The sequence below is a fragment of the Falco biarmicus genome, chromosome 7, assembly GCF_023638135.1.
Source record: "Falco biarmicus isolate bFalBia1 chromosome 7, bFalBia1.pri, whole genome shotgun sequence".
NCBI classification, from domain to species: domain Eukaryota; kingdom Metazoa; phylum Chordata; class Aves; order Falconiformes; family Falconidae; genus Falco; species Falco biarmicus.
The window spans coordinates 12,487,634-12,510,193 of NC_079294.1; the positions used below are offsets into that span (position 1 = coordinate 12,487,634).

General features: G+C 36.3%; 1 protein-coding gene across 1 annotated transcript in view; it reads right to left on the reverse strand.

Moving 5' to 3' along the window:
* The window catches only part of NPAS3 (neuronal PAS domain protein 3), a 613,103-nt gene that overhangs the window by 169,682 nt on the left and 420,861 nt on the right, over positions 1 to 22,560 (reverse strand). Inside the window, exon 4 of the mRNA XM_056347593.1 lies at positions 18,772 to 18,861. Coding sequence (XP_056203568.1) covers positions 18,772 to 18,861 — 90 coding nt within the window. The remainder of the gene's footprint in view (positions 1 to 18,771; positions 18,862 to 22,560) is intronic.

Below are 22,560 nucleotides of genomic sequence, written 5' to 3' on the forward strand. Positions count from 1 at the left end.
TCCTCCTGTACAGCAATCATCTCCTGCTCAGCAATTTCTCTGTATAAGACACTGAAATGGATCAAATAACACATTTTTCTTTTAAACTGACATAGATGGGTATTAATTCTAAGCTCTTTGCTTCATTGATAAACAATAAACTTAAGAATAATATTTTCTGCAAATTCTGGATAGTTCTGCATGTACAATTTCCAGTTCTGTCAAGTGAAGCCAAAGTAATATTCCTGTGTCATGTTTACAGCCATCTGTGTAGATGCAAAGTCAAGTTTGGACAGCTTTGATCTTGATAAGGTGCAGATATTTTGATATGAAGGATGACTAAAAAATGCTTCATGGACTCAGAAGAAATGGTCAGAAAGGTAAGGCTTGTTTCAAACTAAGCTTTCTAAATACCATCAGATACTGTTTAAAACAACAGTAGCTGAATTTGCAAAGACTACACCTGCTAGTATCTTGTTCATGCAAATAAACCTGTGAAAACAGCTCTACAAGATGAAAGGAATACAAAAATAAGACACGCCCCGCCCCCCCCCCCCCCGAAAAAAACTCACCTGAACTTAAAAAGTATAGATGCATCAGAACCCCGTAAAAATGCTTTCTGACTATTTGACAAACCCAAGCTTTTCTTGCTGCTTCCAGTTTCTGCAGCCTTACTGGTAACGATCATGATTGGTCTGACTGTGAAACAGTTACAGCCATAGCTTTAGTGGTGCCGCTGCTCAGAGAGACAGGAACAGCAAAAAGGAGCGGGAGAGAAATGTGGGTTTAGTTCTAAGCTGAGGTTAATGGCCAAACAGTCATTTATATCATGTTTTCATGATATAAATTCAAGACTCATGAGGCTTCTCTTCTTGGAAAAAGTAGGCATGCAAACATCATCAGCTCAAGAGCAATAACCTAAACACAGATTCAGAATGGATAAAAATGCTTACACCATTGATGCATTTGTGATTGCGAAGGGTGGGAACTTTGGGCTTTTAATTCATTGGAAAATGCATAACGCCAGATCTCTGAAATGTGTATATGATGCCTTAATGACTGTTAAGCCTCACAGTTCTCTTAGTAACTTGTAGATAATAGCTGCCTGCTAAGTTAAGAAAGTGAAACCTGTGATATAAAACTGCACGGAGACCTTAGGAGTGAATTATTAAATACAAATCAGACAGTTTTGCTGTCAACCTACTGCAACTAAAGCTGAAATTGAAAGAAAAAACATCAAAAAATATTTCCTTTAGGAGAGAAACATCTAATTCTCTTCCTTGGAATCTTCCGTTTCAGGAGAGATACAGGGAATGATTTTTTTAAAGTTTGTCACACTTAAGTCTGTGGAAATTCTAGTAATTCATAGCTTAACTATTTCCAAATGCAACATGAATCGAATGTGCCTTGAAGGAAAAATGATCCTCTTTCTTGTTATCATGGGATTACTACAGTTTTGTAGAGTTGTAATTTTAATTGAAAAACATCATTTTCCATAATATCACTTGCGCGCACAGATTAGATTTGAATTACTACCCAAAAGTTCCTGTTGCTATTGTAATTTTAATTCACTTTTTGACAGGTGGGAACTTGAGTATCTGGCACCAGCTGTACAAATTGAGAAGTCACCCACTCTCCTGATATTTCTTTTTAAGATAAATTACCTGAGGATATTTTTCATGACCAGTTATTGGATTCTACCGGTCTCCTATAGAGAAAAAGATCAGAAGGCTGCATCTTTTGCCCTCGGTTTTGCCAGTTCCATGGTGAGGTTATTCTCCATTCTTTATTTGTATAAAAATGTTTCAATACAGTACATGACTTCAAACATGTATCATGTGTTGTGAGAGTATCTGGACAATGGAAAATGGCAGGTAATGCAGGGCTTAAGGCTCAGTTTCAAATTTATCATCTAGAAGCACATTCTCAAGTGGCTGACTACCATTACCTGTCTCTTCCTATAACTAAATACGGCCATGTGAAAAGCAGCATAATGTACTCACAAAGCTTCCATTTCCACCCCTCTCCCCACAATCTTAATTTTATTTATTGAAATTTCTTGTTTATATTTAATGTACAGAGGAAAGTTATTTTGCACTGCCACCACTGCAGGAGCTTTTTAAATGATTCAAGGAAGTATAGCTTTCATTTAGGTTTGTGCCCTCCAGTCTGTTTATACTGGTCGATACACTTGTCTGAAAAATATAATGGATTAGCACATCATTCAACAAACTAGTCAGAAGGCAAGCTCAAGGCGACAGAGACCAAAAAGTAAATTACAGCCAGTAGTAGGGACAGGCCATGCCTACAGCTAGGAAACATCATATCAGCACAAAACCTGTATTCTGTGAGAATGTTACTTGAACTGAAATGGGTGAAAAATTTATGTTGAAATATAATAAAACAATCAAGTCCATTATTTCATATAAAATTATAAATTGTACAGTTTATGACACATAATGTAAAACCTGATTCTCACAAGCAGTACGTGCTGTAGTCACATCTCCTATCAACAACAGGCATAATTGCTCTGTAATGTAAAAGGAGTATTTGTCTCCAGTTAACTACTTTTAATATCAGACCTTGTTTAACACATTTAAATATGTGCAAAACATGACATGCCAAAAAGCATATTGTGAAAAGGCTGTGAAAATATATTTTATATAGGTAAAACAAACATATCCAAAGATGTAATACAGCCTCGAGAGATGGAAGTCTGTTCTCCTTAGCATACAGATAACGTTCAAGGTGAAGTTCAGTAGCTACAATTTTGAGCATATACGTAAATAATTAAACTCTTTTCTATAAGTGACCATTATGTGTTATTTTTTTTTGAACCTCCAGAAGCTGATCAGAGAACCAAAATCAAATAATTTTATCTTTACTCCTATTGTAAAACTCCGTTATTTGCAATAGATGCCTTACTTTTGTAATATGTGAATCCATTCTCTCTTACAAAGAGAGAATAGCCTTAATGTTATCATAGAGGTTGAAGGACATCATGCTATTGTAACAACCTTTCAAAAAATTAACATAGTGGATGAAATTTACTGCTGAGGTAGATCCTTCAGCTCAAATGGAGGTAAATCAAGAATAGTTGTGTGTGACGTGCTGGAAGCTGGAAATCACACCATATGACTATTAAGTAAAATCTTGAAAAGAACACATGCATCAGCAGCAAAGAATGAAAAACTACCTGCAGCGTGGCTTCCAAAGTCATCTGTTTGTGAGAGAGAAAGCCTCCTCTACAGGATGTGAACCAGCACTATCATTCCTTTCTCCATTTCCATTCAACTGTGTTTATGTAGCAATTAGTTTTGACTTATTTCTGCTATTTTTAGTTGTGCTTGTGTCTTACACATGACTGCAGGTATCAGGAAAGATAACACCAGCATTTCAGATTTCCCTCATGGCCATATCCCTGGTTTCATTTATTCACAAGATGAACAGAAGCAGGTGATTTCTGGACCTCAATTTGCCTATCTCTGTTCCTCAGCTCTCACCACACAGAGCCACTCTGAGCACCTTGTCTAGGATTCTGGGAGAAGAGAGAACATACCATAGAGCAATGATATTTGAAGGGAATTCCCACACTTTTTAATTCATGGTTGCTGCTCACTGTGAAGCCAAAGCAGAAAATGGAAACAAAGTGTTTATATTTTGGATCAGTGATAATTTGTTTAATCTAGGTTATTTCTGCTTGAGGACTGTGTCAAGCTCTTACCCCATGAGGAAACCTTTTGTTACTATATGGATAACATCAAGTGGATTTGGACTCAGTTGTCTGCATCTGCGTAGTATAAATCTGAATCTCCTGAAGGGAAGGGGTCAAACTCGATCCTTTCCAAGTTGTGGGTATATTGCACTGATAATCAAGTTTCTACTCTGTAGTGAGCTGGTTTGTAAAATCACATTTGCATTGGGGTATGTTTGTTTCTCATTTGCCTACCCTTACACACCACTTCTAGGACAGTAATCTACAGAAACACCGAAACCTTCCTTGTTTTAAGTAAAGAGCTGAATTTTAAAATGTAATGTCCTGTCACAGCTGAGGCCGAAACATTCAAATATGCTGAGCTTTCAATTCAATATGAAATCTGCCTGTTCTCCTGGCATGGGGCCAACAAGAGACTGATGGTTTTTGACACATTCTTCCCTGGTTTGTTTTCCGGGTAAGGGGCTATTGTTCAATCTTAGCTCCTATTTTAGACGTCTAGTTAAGGTTTCTAAAATTCAGATGGTATATGTCTATATTTTAAATATATGCATCAAAAGGCACTTATAGACTTGAGTAATTTCTTTCAGTATAACAAATCAATTAAACATTGAGTCCCATTTCCTACTTTTATAAGCACACATAGTTTCACATGTTTGACTGGTAAAACAGTCAAGCAGAGACACATGACCTTTGATCAACTTTGGGTGTATAGAGAGATAAACAGGGCATAAAGAAACAAAATGGTAGCACAATATCAGTGTGTTTTCCCTACCAAAAAAATTAAAATATTCTGAATGTATGGGTTTGGTCATCATTTTTCTCTCTAGAACTTCTTGCTTTTGGTGAGACTGCCACTGATTTTAATGAGAGTTCACACACTTCAAAAGTCCAAGCTCCAGTCCCTCACAGATTTAATTGAATAGCTTTATACACATCATTAGTTTCACAGCTTTCAATGAGAATTCTTACACGCGTGTTTGCAGGATCCAAGCCTTTGTTATGACATATTCAGCCTTTCTTCTACTCATACTCTATTTTATTACAACTTTTAGCAATGCCTTTTGTTATCATTGTTTAACACTTACCACTCAGAAAACTGTTTTCAGTTCTTTCAGTTCCTTGTCACATTGTAAAATTTACCACTATTTAGAATAAATTTTTACAGGACACACATCTGTTTCAGACTAAATAATTTAGAAAATTTCAGCTAAGGCTCAGTCTAGACACAACAGCATTTTTTCCCACTCATGTTAAAGCAGTAAGATTTTCTTTGAGCAGTCATCACACTCCCATTTCTATCAGAAAATGGATTCAGAACTGGCAGATGGAGTTGCCTTTATACTAGCAAGAGGCTATTTGCCATCCCAATAAAAATGCACTGAAATTTGTCCGAGTCATATGCCACTGAGCGAGCAACCACAGCTTAAATAGATCGATACAAACATTCTCTCTCTCTATTTACTTCTACAATCTACAATACTCCATGTTTATGATCAGGGGCCAAGGGTATGATCTGTACAGTGACCCACATGATTAAGGTATTGGTATGATATTGCAGCTGAAGGATTGGGTCCCAAATAAGAGACAGGCACCTCACCAAAGCTGTGCATTTCTGAACTCCTTTCCTGCTCTTGGATCTTGTGTATTTCTGAACCCTTCTGGTCTTGGTGCTCTTGGATCCTGCAAGATGTGGATAACTTGATGGGCTGATTACCTATGGCTGGGATGCAGAGTCTCAGGATGGGGAAGGAACCACAGAACTGTGATGGGAGCACATGCTGCCGGCACACACAAGTGTGAGAGAGGGGCCAAACGAATATAAAGGTCTGCCTCGAGATATTTACATTTCAATGGCCAAATCTCAGTAGACTTCATCCTTGGCAAACAGACTCCAACCTTCAACAGCCAATAGCACACCGCACCATCCCCCAGTAAAACTAAACATGCTTCAGCCTACCATAGCTCTTCAGGATGCCCATGGCCCAAAATCAGAGAACAAATGAACTTGCTCAGGGCTGTAAGGCTGCAGCTGGACATTCCTTACTTTCGACTATTGCGGGACAGTGAAGGACAGAGGTAAAGAACTTGTCAGTATAACCTTAAGACTCCTCTTTCAATGATACAGTCCCATAAAGATTCACACACAGAGATGTGTTATATATATATATATATAATCCTAGCTATAGAGATGCATCTGTAATGCGTCATGCATTTTGTTATTATACTAGAACATTATTCAACACAACTGACAAAATATTAAAAAAAAAAAAGCTTAAAAAGCTTGTCTTTGTAATAAGTACGACAATTTGGATTTGTTTTGTTTCTTTTTTTTACGTGGGAAGGGAGATGGCTAATCATCATCTGATAGCATTTTAAAAGGGTAAGTTTTTATTGTTAGATTTTGAAAGGTGAAAAATGCCCATCCCTTGTAAACTATATATTTCCTTCCATTGTAAAATGAGATTCTCATCGTCACCAATCTCATTAAAAGTTAAAACAGTGTCTGCTTAGCATTAGCAAGGAATAAAAGGGTAAGGATGAGGTGTCTATGAGAACTATAGCTATTGACATCATTGACCTATAAATACGTCCTCTTCAAGTTGATATACAGCAATTCATTATCCCTGTTTTGATATAATTGCTATTACTGAAAGCCCTTTGCTTTCAAGTGTTAATACAATTGCAGTTCATATTTCAGGTTATCTGCCAAAAAGAAAAAAACTAATTTCTAAATATTTGATCATAAAAGTTGTCCTCAGCTTTTACACAGATAATTTAGTCAAATAATATCAGATAATCTTAGAGCAGATTTAACAGGAAATTGCTAGGGACTCCATCTAAGCAGCATCCATTTGCACTTATATAAATGTACTGAATGTGTAGGAAGACTTTGACAGCTTGCCATATGTGATTTCATTCTGTAGCCTACCTACTTTACCATCAAAAGTTATATCCTTTGAAGCATTGCCAGAATTACTTTAGCCCAGTAGATATGCTAGATGTGCCCTTTAAAAGCCATATCATTTCCTTTCTACTCTGACTAGTTCAATGTAGCATCTGCTCAACTAAATTCCTTTGAAGGTTAAAACCAAAAAAACCCCTGTATTACAGCTCACTAAGATGTCCAGTGTTGAATGAAGACCACAGATACAAGAGAATAAATAGAAGTTAAATGAGACTATAAAAGAGAATCAGAGAATTATCAGCTTCATGGGAATATTATAATTATACACACACGGAATAAATATTTGCATTTCAGGATAGGTAAGCGTTTTATTTAAAATAATAATAATCCCTGAATTTTATACTTCCATTCCATTATGCTGATTGTTTATATGCAAATTATGATATTGCTGTGACATGGGTGCTAATGCCATTATAAAGGATATCACACATCAACAACTTGATTCAAAATAGCAAATGTAAGTGTGTATGTATAATCTCCTTTTAAATCTTTGGGTTTTACAGTTATTTTAAAAGACATTGTTATATTCACAGCACCTTCCCAGGTGTTCTAGATGATAATGAAGGGATAGTCCATATCTTCTAGTATCACAAAGCAGTTGTGACATTTTAGAAATATCTTCAGTTTAGCTTCTTTAATTTCTACAAATGCTATTTAAGATTGAAGGCTTGTGTTTTTACTGAAGAGCTGAATGAATTCCGGTAATTACATGATTTTCTTGTCTGCTCAATTGAAAAGGTTTCAAAACATATTAAAATGGCAGTGTCCTTTCCGAGTCTCTTGAAACCCTCCAATGTCAATTTTAATTAACGAGCTGTAAAAGTTACGTTTTTATATCTGGGATTTTTGTCCAGTTTCCCTTATTATTTCACATGAATTTGCACCCTCACTAGGGAGATTGCAGTCTTTGCTAGTCTGCAGCGATTTATCACCAGAACATCATGAGAATGCAGACTGGACTGTGTCAGAACTAGCAACATCACTGTCCAAATTAGGTATACCAGTTAAATAGCTCCTAACCACTTTGAATGGAATAAGCATAATTAGTTTTATGTCTGTGCATCTTAGTAGCCTTCCATCAAATGCATAAGATCTTTCCTCACAGTCACAAGTGTACATAAACCAAGAGGAGTGTAATGATATCAAGAAAGGAGAAAAGAATAAGTATTAAGGAATTGTTTTTGTTTAGACAAACAAAACATCTGCAATAGCCTTCATCAGCTTGTCCAATTTGAAGGGTATGAAATTCGTTCTGTAGACCTATTTCTGCCAAAATTCAGGAAGGATAAATCCTTAAACTTGCAATGAGCATGAAAGAAAAGCCCATCTCACTGGAGCACTCTCTAGAAACTGGAATTTGCTGATGTGCATTTCAGTGACTGTATTATTTTCTATTTTCAGTTCTTCCCATGAACTGCCTTCTGATGGGAGGGCACTGTACACTTAAGCAACAATACAGCAAGACTGAATTTGGGAGCTAACAAGGAAGACAGACTGAATGAAAAGATGGGAAACAGATGGCTTTAAAATAAAAATATCATGATTATTCACCCCTCCCAAACACGCAACTAATCAAATGCGTACCTATCACAGTAGAAAAAGCGTATTTCCACTGAAGATTGTCAGGTCTTTGGAATGCATCTTTGTCAATGGTTAGACACTACCTCATCTACACAACAAATAAAGTCACCGTAAATAAAGTATATAGCTTTTACAGTTAAGGTAGGAATCCTTTAAAAGGCATTAACAAAATATTGATTCAGGTTAACTCAATCTGAATAAATACATTTGGAGACAGGACAAAGAAATCAAGCTATCATGTGATCAAAATATATTAAAATGTTCAACCAATTTATAACCAATTTAGGGAACAAAAAGAGAGTAATCAAACTGTCATTCTTATTCCAAGTACTAGATGCTTATAGGGACACAGGGATTGCTCAGTAACTTCCAGAAAATCTCTTTATTCCCAGTGTAACATAAGCACCATATTGACAATATATAGTCAAATAAGAACTATTCAAAAAACTCTGAAATATTTTTATTGACTTACAGGCTGTGGATTGGACTCAGGTTGGGAGAAACAAACACAAGAGGGAAAGCTACTGTTTCTCCAACGACATTAATGAGTTTTAAAAAGTGAAGCATCTTTTCCTACAAACTTTAATTCATGACTCGTACATGCTGCCTCAATACGTGGAAGAGATACATTTACAATATTCATCGCATCTCTTTTATGCATATGTTAAGGAAGCTCAATAAGAACACATGGATAGCTCCATTGTCATTCAAGGAATGTCAGGAGTGTATATGGCTTTGTATTTACTACTTATGCATGAATAAGTGCTGTCCCAAGAGAGACATCTCTCTGAAATGCAGTACGAAAAGGTATAGACTACACCTCACTGTAGTGCCTACATCCTAATTCAGCAGTACTCAGCTTAGAAAATACTCATGTTACCCAAAAGACCCAAAGACAGAATCTTAAACACAAAATAATTAATATAGGTAATAATTCTGTCATATGCTTTATTAGTACAAGGCCAGATTTATTAATGCAAAGGCTTTAAAAGTTATCTGGAATGCAGTATGAGCATGATACACCATATTAGTTTATAGATCCATGTGATCCCATTCAGCTAGAGAAATGAGCCAGTATTTCCCCTTTCTATTTTACTGTTGCCAAACCTCACAATTTTATTGCCAATCATGTGAGTTTGATTGTAGCTTCAAAGGCCTGGCTGTAGAACCATGATATTCCCCCAAACTCTCAGACACCTCTTAAATAAAAAAGTAAACTTCTAGCATTTGTGGTGGCCAATGGAAAAAGAAGAGTTGTCAATGTAAAGCCCTAAAGGCTGCAAAAAACCCAGAATGTCAATAAGCTCTTTAAAATATCATTTTCATATACCTAGTAACTTGAAACCAGTCTTATTACTTGAGTTGATGCTGAAGTATGAGCGCTGAATATCAAGGGTTGGCAAAATGTATTTTGCTTGGTGAGGAAGAAGCAGCATGTCTCTTCGCACCCCTGACTCAGCTGCTGAGCAGGGGCGGTGTGCCATGCCTCCTCTCTGCCTTCCCCCTCCTGTCCATTCACACCAGAGAGGTCACATTTCTAACTCTGGGCAAAGGAGGTTCATCACTCTTTTGAAAGGGAAAACATAGTCCTAGTTTTCCTCTGCCTCATCAGGTGGCCAGTAGAAGTACCTCTGCTGCATAGCTGTCTTTGGCTTTGCCAGCATGGCTAGAGCATGCTGTGTGCTGGGATGGGTCCTGATGGCAAATCCTGATGGCATAGCTTGTAACAGGGCATTAACCTGGCTTTTCTATGGATTCATCTGCAGAGGGTCCTTCTGTGGCAGTGCCATGAGACCAATAGTAACTTCCAAGGGGAGCTGGGTTACTCAGTATGAATGCAGGTAGGTCTGAAGGTATGAGCAAACAGCTGAAAGAACTTCTAATGGGAATGCTGCTGAGGGACTCAGCTGAGCAACTAAGATAAAGTATGGGTTCACAGTAAGCCTGACAAGTTTTCTGGTGCTCTTTTTGCCTGTCCACTAAACACAGAAACCAACCTGGGTACATTCCCTCTCATGTTGCATCTTTGCCAGGAAGCTTTTGTCAGCCTCTGTGCAACTGGAAACAGGGGCAGAGGATCTCTTGGATGGCATCCTCGTTCAAATGCCAGAAAGAAATACAGGGCAACATGAAGTTAAAATGCTAAGGCAGCATAGGTCTGTTTTAATGCTGCAGATGAATGAGGAGTGACAGAAAGAGAGATTAGCACTGGATGGCCAATAGCACAAGGACGTGATTGTCTTGAATTTCCACTACAAACCTTGGGGACTAAGTACCATCAGCCTTTGACTTGGAGGTTCTCTTGGCTAGATCCCACACCAACTCTGCAGTGAAGGCTCTCTCCACAGATTTTGGAATGTTTCTCCTCTCTTACCAATCCTCTCTTCCCAAAAGATGATTTTCCTGTTAACTCTGCCTGAAAACAGAGCAAGTAAAGGCCTGACCAAGGCTGTAATAATACAAGATGCTGGCAAAACCAAATCAAGACAAATATCCTATCTTTGTTCTGAGCTGCTTGTTCCTGATCTTGTGTTTTCGTAAGCAACCCCTTAGTTGGGCTGCTAGATTTGCCAGTGAGGATTTGCAGCAGAAGATAGAACTGCACTGATCTGAGTTTAAAATAGGTTTTTTTCTTAATTTTTTCAGGGTTATTTTTAACCAAGATCCATTCAGTGATTGTGGTTTTAATATATACAGGCACTGTTTTATTTATTTCATAACTTCAAGCCAGTCTTTGAGTTTTCTGTGGCCTGACCCACCCTTTCTGAAATGCTCGGAATGAGAATTCTGTTGAGTGAACCTATACTGTTTCACTGCTACGCATCTTGAATCATTTCATACATCACAGAATATTTGAGTTAGGTTTTTCTCTTGTCCTGACTCAAGTAGGGATGTAAAAGAGAATCAGTCTTTAGAATCAGCGCATCTTGTAAGTGTTCAAAAGCACGTTTCCTTACTATTTATCAAAACCTATTAATTATAATTTACTTATTTTTTGAAATTAAATGTTGATCCCTCACCAATAGAATGAGTTTTTGACCTTACTCTTCAGACGTAAAATACTCACTTAATTTTTGAGGGTTTTTTTCCCATCTCTAATGTGCCAGGATAGCATGGAAAATATATTTATGCCAAATTTGTATGTTTCCTACCAGTATCTGTTTTTCTCCCCTATTATTCCACAGCTGTTTGTTTTACTAAGTGACTATATATAGAATATTCTCTAACTTCCACACAGACATGTTACAATGTAATGCAAAAAAGAAGCCAAAGTACTCTGTAACTAATTTGGATAATATGCATGTTAATTCAGGAAAACCCTTTGTCTTTGCTTTTATAGGAAAGACAAACGTAAAATAGCGGAATTGTGTTAACCATTTTTCCCAGACATTTTTCTTAAAGCAATCTGAAAATGTTGCATTCACCAGAAAGCAAATGGTCCAATTGTTAATGTTCTCACTCTTATTTAGTACTGGAAAGAGTTAACAATTGCAACGGAAATACCTTATCAAAATCTTATTTTTAAGATCAAATGCTAGAAATTATTAAGTGACATGAAAAGTCTTCAGCTTTCAAGCGTTAAACCAATGAGGCTATATTTTATTGCACGGAGAATCTGTGTGATTCATTTTAACCAGCGAATCCCTTCTGCATAAAGGCTTTCAATGTTTCAGCCTCAATGGCTGGTAAAATATGTTCAAAAGAATAAATAAGTGGAACATGATTCTCATGTAGAATGACATTCTGGATTCCTTTAGTTAACTCAACAGAGAGCTATATTCAGCGGAGCCTATAAGACAATACTGTTGGCAGTATTTAAACACACTACAGAAGAATAAGCAAAACAACGTGATCGGTAATAATAAGTTAATTTCAAGTTTAAAAAATCAGTAAAGCATCACTATATATTGCATTTGGACTGACTACAAAGTGACAGTCAGCGGATTATTCCACAGATTTCTAATGCTGAAAATTCTGATGGCATTTACTAGCATAACCTTTCAACTCTGAGCACATCAATAGAAGCAGACAGTGGTTTGAAATATGATTCCTTGCAGATAGCATATCCTCATTCATCTGACTGTGGTGCTCTGTGCTCCATTGCACAAACAGCGGCTCACCCACTTCTGAGAGGACACTAATAAAAAAGGCATCAATTTTCAGCTCTAGTACTACTGTGATCTCTTTATATGTTCGACATCCAACATTAAATTAAAATGCTGTTATAAATCCTACTTTCTGAATCTGGAATGAGTGTTGGGTTTTTGTCGCATGAGACTGCAGCAAATCTTGTCAAAAGCAAGGAAGCACGTCTTGTTCACTCAGAATTAATGTTGTGGATGAAAGAAAGAGGTAAAAGAGGTTGAATATGGTGAACTGTGGGTGTCAAAGGCAGTGGGTAAAGCAGCTTTGGGGTACCAAACAGAGCATAACATTTGCTGCTTTGAATGGGTTCCTAATCAGTAATTATAATTAACAATTACTAACTGCACATGAAAACCAGTTTGTTTGTTATATAAAGTACTTTTAAAAAAATCCTTCGAATCTTTAAATGCCTTTATTCTTCACAGTTTGGGCAACATATTCCTCTGTGCTAGACAAAGCCAGTTTTATAATAACCAGATAAAACAGGCTAAGTGATTTGGATCACTTCAAGACCATACAGTGAAGGTTGTTATAGAGTGTCTATGCAAAATTATGTATATTGATGTTGATGTTCAGGACTTCTGTCAGCTTGTCATTTGCACTTGAGTTGCCTTAAAAGTTCTTGGGTTGGGATAAGGATTTAAGAAAAAAAAAAAAAAAAAGGCATAAATAAAAAAATATTAGGCACCGTGACAATGGCAAAATCTTTCCCTGAGCCACAATGAAGCTGTGAACACCAAGTGCCAGAAAGCAAGTGGGCAGGATATTTCTGTTATGTAGAAGAGGGCCATACAATTTGGAACCTTTCAGTTGTGTCTGATAACCTCTAATGGCAGGTATCCTTTCTCCTTTAAGAGCTAAGCTAAGCCACACTGAAAAGGCAATAATGGCTTCAGCAAAGATACTGTGTCTGTAGATATTTTCTCTTGTTCGGTTCATTCATAATTATGAAGAAAAGAAACAAGCTTGCCTTTTTGAGGCGGGGGGTGGGGGTGGGGGGAGTGCCTTGAAGAGTGGTTCAATATCTGGATCGAACAGAGGAACTTTTTCCCCCTAAGGATCCTGCCTGAAGAAACCTTGACATGCACAAAGTCAGAACCTAGACAAAGTTGCCCTGGTGAGAACGATAAGGTCACCCGTGGGATTGCTGAGATTATCTCTGTCAAGCACTTGGACAGCATGCAGTCAAATGATGCATCATGCAGTCATTTTCGGGGGGGGAAAATCAATTTCTTCACCAGGTCGCTATTTGCTTTTCAAAGTGCCCTTGTAGGCCTTCACCACCAAGCATTTATCAATTTAAATGTTGTAAATTGATAATGTGCCACTGTGCCTTGTACTGTTTCTGAATTATTTTGATACTTATATTTTCTTACTGCTCTCAAAATCTTCAGAGCTGCTTTATTTCAGTAGAACTCCTCCCTTGCTCACTTTTCTTAGCATAAGAGTAAATGAACTTCCTTATGCTGAACATTAAGGAAAAAAACTTTAAAAACACATGACCAACACAGAATTTCCAAGGCTTTTTTCTACTAATATTTAAAGGGGACAAAGTGTTAAAAATTTATCAATACTAGTGCACCAATATACTAAATGAGTGGAAATTATCATTCTTACATAGTAGTATTTAAATTCCGAAAATGAACATAACGACGACAACAACAACAGCAAAAAAGCAAGCTCTTCTCTCAATTGGTTATTGTCTAGATTTGCTTAAAAACTGGTAGTTTTCCTGTGAAATTCCTGGCTTTTGTTGTTATTTATTTGCTTGATTTTTTAAATATCATTACTCTTATTATTTATTTAGATAAAGGTACAGCGGGAAAATCAGGTAGAACTTACAGAATGAATGTAAGTGTCAAGATTGTTTTATGTTATTTTTTAAGCAAACAGAGCACAAAAGCAATCTTTTAACCATCTACTAACCTCAACTTGATTTGCATTGAAAAACAGGTAGAGCATAGTAGTTGAGGTTTGTGCTTCGTAAAAGAAAAAGAAATACATGGCAGTTGCAAAGCATTCTTAACCTCCAGTGATTTATTGGCCCTCAGCCAAGTTATCAGGGGAATCTAATTCTTCTTTATTATTCAAATAAACCACATTTGGCACCATGGTTCCTTTTCAGAATAGCTTCACAAATAGACTGAGTACTGTCATTTATTTGACCTTGTACTTGTGTGCTGTAGCTATAATTTTATTTGCCATTTCATAGAACAAATGCACAGAAAGCCAAAATAAGGAGACAGGTTATGCTACTAGTAACGCAGTACACATGTAATATACCTGTTGGTTTTGCCTGCTTTGTTTTAAAAAGGACAAAATCTCAACAATTTATTCTTTTATTTTTCCTTCTTAATTTTTATTATCTCTTGTTATGCCTGCAGCTGCACTGCTCCTTTTTAGTGAGCTCTCTTTTCAACAGGCCAATTTGCAAACCTGGTCTGTGTCCTGAACAAGTAGGAGCAAAGGTAGGATGTACTTTACTTTAAGGTGTGGACCTCACAGAGGGGAAAAAATGCATAATATCCTCGTTGAGCATAACTGCTGGTGAAAGGTGATTAAGAACTTGTTTCCTGAAAGGAAAGGTATCCTAGCCAGCTTATCAGCCCATAATATTTTCTATTGACCCTGAAACCTTGCAGGTCTGAAAGTTTTATCCTTTGTTCTGGACAGATTTTTCTCCCTATTTGTTGCTATTTGTGTTTCAGCATATTTTTGGCCTAAGACTCAAACAGAAATTTTGCAAAAAATTTTGAAATCTCTTTGGTAAGCACTGCTACTGACTTCTAAGTGCGTGAAGGAGTGGTTAAAGTGCCTCTTCAGTGTCCAGATATGGTGACTCATTTTAGCCATCTACTTTTGAAATCTCATGCCAATTTAAAAAGGAAATCAGGGACTGGGTATGGAAAAAGATGGCAGCTATCCTGATATCAAAGATTACCTGCTGATTTGGAAATGTCAGAGAATAGATATCAATGAAGAAAAAACATTTTTACATTACTACAGAGGTGCACGGTAACAGGCTGTTTGTATTGGTAAAAGGGTAAGCTACACCAAGAAAGGTCATGTTGTCCAACCCAGGGAGGAAATCCTGGCTGTACCGCATGTTTCTAGACAAGTCTGGGTCTTCCAACAAACACTACAGTTCCTGAAACTGCTGAATACCTGAAAGTATCTTGGACTATTTTAACTTGGTCCAAGTATAATTAAGCTATGACATTTTATACAGATTAAGGATATAACTGAGAGATTTTGGACCATTTCTGTTGCTTTTATTCTCTTCCTTGTCTCATTCATTGTTTTCAGCTAAATTTGTGTCTTTCTCTCTGCTTTGAAATACATCTCTGTTCTCAGAAACTGCTCTGATTGCAATTCCACGGTGTGCTCTAAAATCTATGTCTGCCAAACCAACTTAAAATTCTTGGTTAGCCTTAGCTGGAAGATAGAGTGTTCAAAACATATATCTATGGGTGTCTACATGCAAGGTACAGTCATTGTAATGTCAAAAGAGTATTTGTTGTAATTTTTGTTTACTGTTCAAATATATTGTTATTTTTGCCAAGAGTAACTTTATTATCATCATTGCCAGGCTACCTCCCAAGATATTGTTTTATCAGATTTCTTTACTATTAGCCCTGTAGCTATCATCGAACATCAGCATCCATTTGTTTTGTACCAGTGGCTCAATGTTCAGAAAACAAAAATTGTGTTCCATGAAAAACTGTTTTCACCTGCTGAGATGCAGTACAAGACCTATTTTCCTTTAGCTAAGAGACACGAGATTTTACTTTGCAAGTCCAAAATATATTGTATTTTATTTCCATGCATACTAATTAGAAAAAAAACCCAAACCCACAACCAAAGATGAAGTCACTAAGAAGTCATTTGACTAGAAAGGGAGACTCCAAAGTCAGCGCTTGAAGAAGATGAATCAAAAAATGCTTATAATGTACATGTAATGCTTACAGTGAAGTGCAAAATTACCTAGAGTTTATATATGAATATATAGTTGGGAGTATGAGGGATAGGGACCTATCAGTGTTTACCTGCAGTACAAGAAATGCCACACCACATGTATCACATAACACCATTCCAGAAATTCAGAATTCACTAGTATTTTAAGACTGTTTTAGTGCAAACAGTAGCATTTCCATGCTTAATATGAGAAGTAGTTTTACGTATATTTTGCTGATATTTTCTGTAACAAGTAACCTTTGAACAGTGATTTAGTAACAAGTAGTACAGCATTTCTTTTGTCATTAAAACACCTAGCTATATAATATTACACCAAGAGAACAACATATTAAAAATATAAATACAATAGGTCTGAGAAATACAAAACGTCTCCATAAACACAGAAGAGAAGAACAGTGAAAATCACAGATACTTTAATAGATCTCAGGAAATTTCATCTATTATTGTATTAAAATCCACAGTCCTGGTTCTGATTTTTGGTAGTTTTTCCATCAGTTCTTTCAGTAGTGAATGCAAGAAAACGTTTATCCTGATATATCAAATACTCTAGCATGCAAAGACAATTGATTTATTTATCTGAACCCTTGCTTGATATGTATATGGGGATCAAGATGAAGTGTAGTCTTAACAACACCATGTAAGTTCAGGCCAAGGAAAGATTTACCAGCTCCTATAGTTAAAAAGACAGTGGCAGAAAACATTTTTAACAAGAGACTAGCATAGGGTTAAAGCCAAATTTTTCTTGAACAGATGATATTTCAGATGGCCACACTATTCCAGATGCATCAATTTCCTTGAAAATCCAATCCATATATGTGCATATGCTGTGCTGGCAGGAGGACTGACTGAAATGGCCAAAACCCAAGAGCTAATATTCTTTTGGCCAGAATAATGCAATTATTATTTTCCTAGCTATCAGTCTAAGCATACAGAGCCATCTGTTATGCAAAGCAAACATACACATCTCAATTACAGAAAATGCAGTTGCCTTGACAGAATTTGGATTACACCACTAACCAGGGCTGTAAAATTTGTTTTAAGCTAGTGTATAATGGATGCCTTTCAGGAGTTTTCTAATTAGCATTTACCTGCTTAAACTAATTATCCATCCTTCTTCTTTACTGGCTTATTAAACTTTGTTGGATACTATGCATACAACAGATTAATATGAGCATAAGACAATAATAAACATTAAAGTTCCAATTCTTTACTGTATTAGCAACATGGTGGCGCACCAGTTTCAAAATTTGAGATTCTTGATACTAACTCCCAAACAGATTAAGGCAGGGATTAAAGTCTATTACAAAACGAGGGACTTTAATGAGAGACAAGAATACTGATATGAATTAGAAACAGCTCTGTTTCCATTTCTATCATTTGGTTTGCTAAAGCCAGCGCAAAATAACAATTACTGAACTTATTACAGCCAATTGCTTGCATGTTCTTTGAGGAGTTAATGAATGTCTATTCGGATTCTCACCAGATAATATTTAAAATTAGTCTTTTTCTGCACCACACGTTACAACTTCCCATTTCATTATTGTTGGGGTACAGCAAAACTGACAGTTGCCAGTGCTGATAGTTGCCTCCTCAGAGCAGTATGGGTCCCAATTTAAAGGAGCTGAAATAAATATTATCTCAGTTTTTCTTTTTCTCCTCACGGTGACTGCAACAGAAGTAGATTATCCTACTCTGAAAGTCATAATGCAAAATCTTTCCACTGCATGTCTAAGTACGACTAGAAAGAAGCTAACCTTCCTAAACATTTCTGAATGCTTCAGGATTAGAAATAAGTATCAACAAGCAACTTTTCCACCACTTTTGTCCTGCCTTTTAATCTTTAAAAATAGTTCTCAACAATTAAATGGAAAAAATTAAAATATTATATTTTATAAATTTTTCTTTTCATATTAGTGAGCATTTGTGAAAGCAGCAAAATGTGTCCTCGTTGGAACCCTCCCTGCAAGACATTTTAATGGTCTCTTTCAGCATTTCTTGACTCCAAATGACTCCCTGTCATCGTGTCAGCTCCCTGGATAATGCAGGGTACTCCATAAACATCCAGTAATAGGACACAAGGGAAGTACTATTAGTGTGTCCCTTTCCTATCAGGTATAGAGGTTTAAAGTTCAAAACAACTGAGAAAAGAAACTTCATTTGTTCTCAATAAATTAATAATGAACCTTCATGGCAAAAAGTTTTCAGGCACAAGTTTGTCTTATCTCAACATCCAATACTTACAGTTATGTTTTTCAATTACTTCTCAGGGTGAACCAGATGCAATTTTAAATAACTAATTCAATAATCCACACAAAATACAGAAACCAAATTATTATTTCTTTAAGAATGATAAACAGAAGAATGCATCATACACAATTATGTTCTAGAATTGAAAGTGTGTACTTACTTGGGACAGGCCTAAATAGATGGAGACAGTTTCTGAAATGTACAAAAATTTTCCTTCTTGATTTAGTGCAAATACAAATCCATCCAGGGACTACAGAGTAAGGGGAAAAAAAAAAGTGAATAGATTAATAAAAAATTCTGAATTCCAGATAGAAATAGATTCAAACAAAGGCATCACAGAGCAAATTGAGCAAAATGTTCTGAATTCCGAGTGTTTTTAATTTGAATCCTTAAGACAATTCCTTTATATTCTGTCTACATATTAACAAACAGCATGAGTGTATTCCAAAGTTCAAGGACTTACTGTCATGCTTACATCTGCCATATACTGTATAAAATTTATCTCATTTGCATGACTGAAGAAATATAGAAAAATAAAATGTTGTTCATTTTTTTACGGGAAGAAATAGTTATGGAAAACAAATACCCTTCCAATCAAATGGTACGTAAGAAGATCCCCCCACATCACCCAGAATCAAAGTAAAGAATTTCCACTTCCAAAAACTGTAAAAGAGAAAATAAAATCCTACCATCAGTCAAACCACTATGGACCTTAATAATTTGTTAATTAATTGAGGATTACACACACGCGCGCGCGCACACCCCTTCACAGCCCCCCCTTTTCCTTTTGTGAGACAACAAACAAAGCCAATCAGCAGATTACTGTCAAATATGTTTACAGCTTAGGTCTATAGAAATGTTATGAATTTCATCCCTTTAGTGTAAAACTCTAGATCAGATTTTACTTTGACAGGTTCAAGTCTTTGGATGTGGTTTCCATTGCAACTGCAAAAATCAAAATAGGACTACACAGATTAATGCATACCTTTTGAAACATGAGTGCAGTTAATAAACAAAGGACTATATTCTAAACTGACACACAGAGTAAATCACTGCACATCAAGACAGAAATATACCTCTAGGAATAAGAGCAAATCTTCACTAGGAAGAAACTCTCTTTCATACACTATAGGTGCCTTTACTTTTATGCTTTTTATGGAGCTGATTATTGACAAACAAGCATTCACTACTGCAAAAGTAAAATCACAAAATTCCAGAAGTTAGAAATGCTAAAACAACTCAGAAAATAAGAAAAAAAAAAAACCACAAATGTGGGTATGAACAAGAAACAAGCTCAAAAAATCCCATGCAAAATATCCCCTTGAGATAAAGGTATGTGTAAAGTAAAGATATAACTATAGTATGCGAGAGATTAACCTAGTTTTGGAAGAAAAAATAAGAGGTGCACACAAATTTCATGGAGATATATGATGACAGTGTCATGTAATCATTTCACTCCTTTTCATATACAGAACAGCGATTTCTGAGGGTTTTCAATTTTTTTATTATTATTCTTGATTAATTTCTAACACACTGCTGGTCAGAAGCTTTCTTTGGCAAGTGTTCACCTCTCTCTGATGTACTAGGTGGTGGAATTAGTTCAAAAACCTGTGTTTTCTAAAAAGAATAAACCACATATTGGAAAACAAACCCTCACTAAAGACACTGCATTAAAGGAAGACTCTAATTTATATTTATGAATTAATAAAAATGTAAATCTGCATAGATTTCCTTCATGTAAAAACATTTATATTATGCAAGCCATTTATGGCCTCTTATAAATCATCATCATTTCTTTTCAAATGATTAACATCAGTTTCTTGAATTTTAACATCAATAACAGGTGGAAAATTTGGAACAGTGAAGTTCAAACTTAGATCTATACAAGGACAATCAAAACCTTTAAACATTTGATCTCCCTCACTATGTATAATTTCTTCTGCTGCTATCCACTTCCCCCACCACAGAAAGATCAGAAGAGTAAATCTTTAAAGGTCTTGGTTTAAGTTTTCCTGATGCTCTGTCCCATGTTCCTTTGAGGAAATTGGTTTAATCCTCTGTTAGAAATAAACCTGAGAACTGTCACACTGATCCCCTGGCCACCTATATATGTTCTTGCTAGAACGCCATTCCCCACAAGCAACAATAAATTGCCATATTGAATCAGACTAATGGCCTGTCTGCAGTGGTTGGTTTTCCTGGCTCTGACACGGTGTACCTCTATGCTTCAGAAGAGCATTTGAAATATCCATAATGTTTATGTAGGTAATGACAAGCCTACTGAAAGTTTCTTTCTAACCACAGGTTGTTACTAGTTGGCATGACCATGTTATCTGACATTCCTTATAATTATTTTTTAAAAACTAGTGTGCACAAAAAAAAAATATTTTTTTTTTTTTTTAAATTCTATTATGTTCTTGGCTCAATGATATCTTCAGGAAAGAAGTTTCACAGGTTATTTGTGTATCATATAAAACCAACTTTCCTCTTCTCAGTTTTTCACATGTGCAGGCTTTTAGGGTGGTCCCCTTGGCCTTTTACTCAAGAGAGTTACATACAGTTGGAGCACATTTATGATCTGGTCTGTTTAGTACACTGCTTTAGTGTGTCATTATCCGGCATACCTGGCTAGAGTGTTGTAAGAACAGCAAAGACTAATTCTCTGAGTCACAGCTTTCCTGCCTCTTTTCTACACATCACCTTATTTAGGAATTCAGGCTTCTTAATGAAACAAAAGTTCAAAGGAAGCTTTTAGTACTGATTAGGCAGAAATGTTTTCCTCGGTATTGTTTTCAAAGTGGCTGAATCCAATTTTGGTGGGGAAAAAAACCACCCAAAAAACTGTCTGGTTGACAAAACTGTACAAAGAAATTTTAGCCTTCATGGTTAAAATTTGGAAAGTCATCAGCAAGTATGTTAAAGTGAGAAGTGTTGAAGTGAGAAGCGTTAGACATCTTAAGTTCGTGATATTTTCCCATGCCATTGACTCTGATCCTCTCCTTTCATTTAAACAGTTTTAATTCTTTACCCTTTTCTTCTCTTTCTTTCTGGGAGACTATTCCTTACGTTTGCCTCCTTGTTTTACAAAGGAGGTACTAAGGACGCACCACCGACGGCCTGGCTGGGCCAATGCAGCGTACCCACAACTCCTTTGGCTTCTCGCATGATTAGTCACTTCCTGTGCCATAAAATTAGTTAATTATGCCAACTGAGACTACTAGCCATGGTCAGTCCTTCTTCCTCCATTTCTTTTCCCACCTCCCTGAAGTTATCCTTGGGTACAAATACTGACTGAATTCAGCATTTTGTTCAACGGCGCAAAATCAGAGAGTTTACTTAATCATATTTTGAAAAAGCCACTGATTAACAGCTTATGGAACAGCTAAATACTTCCATGCCCCAAATACAAAGACATTACAACAAAGGCCCCAGGTACTAAGCGCAAGTCCTAATACTGAAAAAAAACCCAACAACAAAAACAGGGGGAGAAATAGCCACCTTCAATGCAAGGCAGTTCCTCCCACCAGTATGAAAGGGCTGAGATGGACCACTTTTGTGACAATGTTGTTGTTCCTTATACAGGTCAAACAGTAGTTCTGAAGGACTGTCTCATTCGTTATTCATAGGTATTATTTATGAATATTTATTATTTAAGTAATGCGTGTTGAAATTTTTCAATTTTTCATAAAGCGTATGTCCTTTGTGCATGCCAAGAGAGCAGCAGACTTCAGAGAAGGCGGCAAGCAACAAAACAGAGGTTATGCTATATACTGAAGAACAGTATCTGATACCGTTGTATCCTACCTATTTACAAACAATTTTGTTTTAATGAGAAATCTGTGGAAAATAATTCGTATTACCTATGTATAAATAAGGACACAACAAATGCAAGGGTACTAGATTTAGTTAGCTTTCAAATCTCTTTTTAAAAATGAGTATCACAGTGTAA